A 3725-nucleotide genomic window follows, 5' to 3' on the forward strand; every position below is an offset into this window, starting at 1 on the left:
CCGCTCTACTACCTGTTCTGCTTCGGCACGGAGCTGGGCAACGAGCTCTTCTACATCCTGTTCTTCCCCTTCTGGATCTGGAACCTGGACGCCCTGGTGGGCCGGAGGCTGGTGATCATCTGGGTGCTGGTCATGTACCTGGGCCAGTGCACCAAGGACATCGTCCGCTGGCCGCGGCCCGCCTCGCCGCCCGTGGTCAAGCTGGAGGTCTTCTACAACTCCGAGTACAGCATGCCCTCCACCCACGCCATGTCCGGCACCGCCATCCCCATCGTCTTGGTCCTCCTCACCTATGGCCGCTGGCAGGTAAGGTGCCTGCCCCTCGCCCCGCGCAGCCCGGGGGCGTGAAAGAACGAGGCGTCCTCCTTGCTGTCCGCGGTGGTTTTCACTTGGCTGTTCGCTCCCCGCCCAAACCTCTCTTTCGGCAGGGGTTTCCCAGTGCCCACACACAGGCCCGTTTCTCTGTTTAAAAAAATTAAGTGATCGGGGGAAACCTAGAGACTTGGCCATCAGACCATGTTTTAATAGTCATGCCTTTCTTAGAACCCAGAGGAAACGCTGGTTTTTCGAAGTAATACGTTATCATTGGGCTTTGCTTGAGTTTTTAAACGCGTTTTAGCCTTGCGATGCACAGAATATGATTGTGATTCACTGTAATGTCCTTATAATGAATTGTCCGGTAACAAAGATTAAGTTTCACCGTAGTATGCGGTGCCGTCCCCCAAACGGAGAGTTTCAGGCATAGGTAAAGTTTTTAGCTTTACTCCGAGACAGTGCTTCAAACAGTAGTATAATTGCAAAATAAACATGGTCAGACCGGGCAATGAAGTAATGACTTTTAAAACACGAAAGAGGCACCCTTTATGGAAGTTAATGGAGAAAAGCCTGAGTTCTCTTTTTAAGGGGTGTGGTTGCAAATTTGCTGATGTAGCAAATTTTATCTTCTGGATCCCTAAGCTGTGGTTTCAGTTGTTGAACTACTGTATTAGGCTTGTTGCATTAGCTTTAAAAAATGTGTGGTTTTATTCTTAAAACGGGAGTTCTTGATCAGACTAGAGTTTGTAAAAATGACAAGCAGGGTAAGCCTGACAATTTGAGAAGAGTATTTGATGGTAAACTTTATGTATTTTGTCCACTTCTTTGGCCTCCCTCCCCCCGCCCACCATGGTCCATAAGTTAAGCTTAAAATCTCTTTCTTAAAGATGCAAAAGTTATTCTTAGACTGCTGTCTTGTTTTATCTGTGTTTTAAATCGTAAGACCAGTCCCTTAATTTACGAATAAAGTCAATATTTATGGGGGATCTAAGGAGTCAGACTTTCTCCAGGTTTTTCCCATTACAGCATAAAATCATCTTACATTGAGAAATACACATTCTGTGTAACACTCCTTTATGATTGGCTTACTTCCTCCAGATTTAGTTTCATTATAGATAAAATCTTGTTCCCACAGACACTTCTGTGCAGTGCATCTCTCTTACAGTACATGGAAAATACGCAGTGTGCATACTAAGGTGACAGAGCTACGAGGGAAGGGTACCAAGGTCAGGCTTTTCTCCTTATTTAGCTAAAGGAGATTTACAGTAATATTCAGATTACAAAGTGGTGCCGCCTGTCTTGTGTATAGATAAATATCTCAGATTTTATTTAATCTAAATATTTCACAAGTTCAGGTAATGTATTCAGTTGTTTGGCATGATACCCACTGTTTAGCTAATAATGTTTTTCATATATTCATGAGACTTTCAGGAATCTATAATTATAGGGCCTTTTACAGCTCCTCCTCCTTTTACAACTACATAGTTATGTTGCATGCTATTAATATTAGCAGTCCAAGTAAGAGAAAATAGTTATTTATTGTTCGTCATTTATTCAGAACATGCTAACAGGAAGTCTGAAAACAGTACTGTACTGATGGAGTATTTACAGGATGCAGCTATCAGTATTCTAACATTTCAGGGTTATTTGAATGATCAGAATAAGCTTATCTTAAAGTTTTGAACAACCTAATATATTTAATTCAAAGTTTGAGGAATTTGTATACAATTTTAGAATTTGAGCTATCCAGGATTTCAGAAATTTTGTAGTTGCAAACTGTCATTTTACACATGTGGAAACACCAATTACATTCAAATTTATCTTCTATAATTTAAATTTCTTATTTTACATTTTTTACTATAAATTTGAAACATACTTCTAAATTTAAATAATTGTTTATCTTTTAGTTAGTTGTTTTGAAAGAAAGGCTCCCTTTTATGAAAGTTTTATGTTTACAATTGTTTGACTGTAATAATTCAGTACAAAAATCAGAATGACATTTTTTATTGATTTTTAGAGAGGAAGAGGGCGGGGGAGAGAGAGAGAGATTTGTTGTTCCACCCACTAATGCATTCATTGGTTGACTCCTGCATGTGTCCTGGTTAGGGATCGAACCTGCAACCTTGGCGTACCAGGGTGACACTCTGACCAACTGAGCTACCCAGTCAGGGTGACCTTTTTTTTAAATTGGAAAAAATAAAAGTTTATTACGTGTGCATGGGGGATTCACATAGACATGGTAAATCCATGAAAATCCTCAGACAGTGAGCCAACATTGGGTATATAAAACTATTTAAACAAAGGGGAAAGGGGGAGGCGGGGGAAGGGGTATGTTAGAAGTGAGAAGGGGCCAGGTGAAAAGGAGCAGAACACACTGGGCAGGAAAGTCCCCCAAGGCCACTCATAAGCAGTGGGACGCAGTGGGTATCCAGACAACAGGCAGGTGCCTGAAGCCCTCCTATTTACCACAATTCAAATTAGGGCGAGGCAGCACCCTAAAATACCCTTCCCGGAGCATGTTTTTCTCTATCAGTATCTTAGGCAGGAAAGGATGCAGGGTGGGGGTGGGGGTAGCCTCCTGCACACCCCCTACTGGGGATATGCCCACAACCAAGGTACATGCCCTCAACCGGAATCGAACCTGGGACCTTCCAATCCGCAGGTCGACGCTCTATCCACTGAGCCAAACCGGTTAGGGCTTTTGTTTCTTAATAAGTGGTTTAAAGCAATATTCAAAAAGCAGCTTCAGGTTGGCATAATTTTTGTCCTTTAAGTCTTGCCTTTCAAATTTTAAATAATAAACTTTCCACATTCTAGAACTGTGATGGCGAACCTCTGACACCTCTGACACGTGAACTCATTTTTTTTGGTTGATTTTTCTTTGTTAAATGGCATTTAAATATATAAAATAAATATCAAAAATGTAAGTCTTTGTTTTACTGTGGTTGCACATATCAAAAAATTTCTATATGTGACACGCACCAGAGTTAAGTTAGGGTTTTTCAAAATGCTGACACGCCGAGCTCAAAAGGTTCGCCATCACTGTTCTAGAAGCTACTAGTAAGTTGGTAGCTTGCTCCATATTTCGTTGATTCAGTCATTCAGTTTCGAGAATAATTCAGTTCAGTTAAATGTGTTGAGTCTCATTTCAGGGGTTGTGATGCACATGGGTTCCCAAAGTGAGGCCTATATTGTGTATGCAAGCAGTCAGGTATTTAATAAGGTGTAGGTCTATGAATACAGGAGGAAAAAAGGGTAATGATCAGAGTAAATTATAAACCAGTTTCTGAGTTTGTAAGGCTATCAGTCAAGAAAATTTCTGGATGTAAGGCTCAAAGTTTCTTTTGCTGGAATGAAGGTAGGCAGTCACTGTCTGATCTTCCTTTTTTTTTTTTTAATCTTTAATTTCT

The 3725-nt window shown here is 41.0% G+C and overlaps 2 protein-coding genes across 2 annotated transcripts in view; both read left to right on the forward strand.

The window, feature by feature from the left end:
* Nucleotides 1-3725, forward strand: part of SGPP1 (sphingosine-1-phosphate phosphatase 1) — a gene marked incomplete at its 5' end in the record, with an annotated part of 41918 nt that continues 38193 nt past the window's right edge. Inside the window, one exon of the mRNA XM_006767631.2 lies at nt 1-306. Coding sequence (XP_006767694.2) covers nt 1-306 — 306 coding nt within the window. The remainder of the gene's footprint in view (nt 307-3725) is intronic.
* The window catches only part of WDR89 (WD repeat domain 89), a 98723-nt gene continuing 95220 nt past the window's right edge, over nt 223-3725 (forward strand). The window contains exon 1 of the mRNA XM_015566465.1: nt 223-306. The gene's annotated coding sequence lies outside the window, so the exon portion shown is untranslated. The remainder of the gene's footprint in view (nt 307-3725) is intronic.

Source organism: Myotis davidii, unplaced genomic scaffold (genome assembly GCF_000327345.1).
Source record: "Myotis davidii unplaced genomic scaffold, ASM32734v1 scaffold281, whole genome shotgun sequence".
In the NCBI taxonomy this organism is placed as follows: Eukaryota; Metazoa; Chordata; class Mammalia; order Chiroptera; family Vespertilionidae; genus Myotis; species Myotis davidii.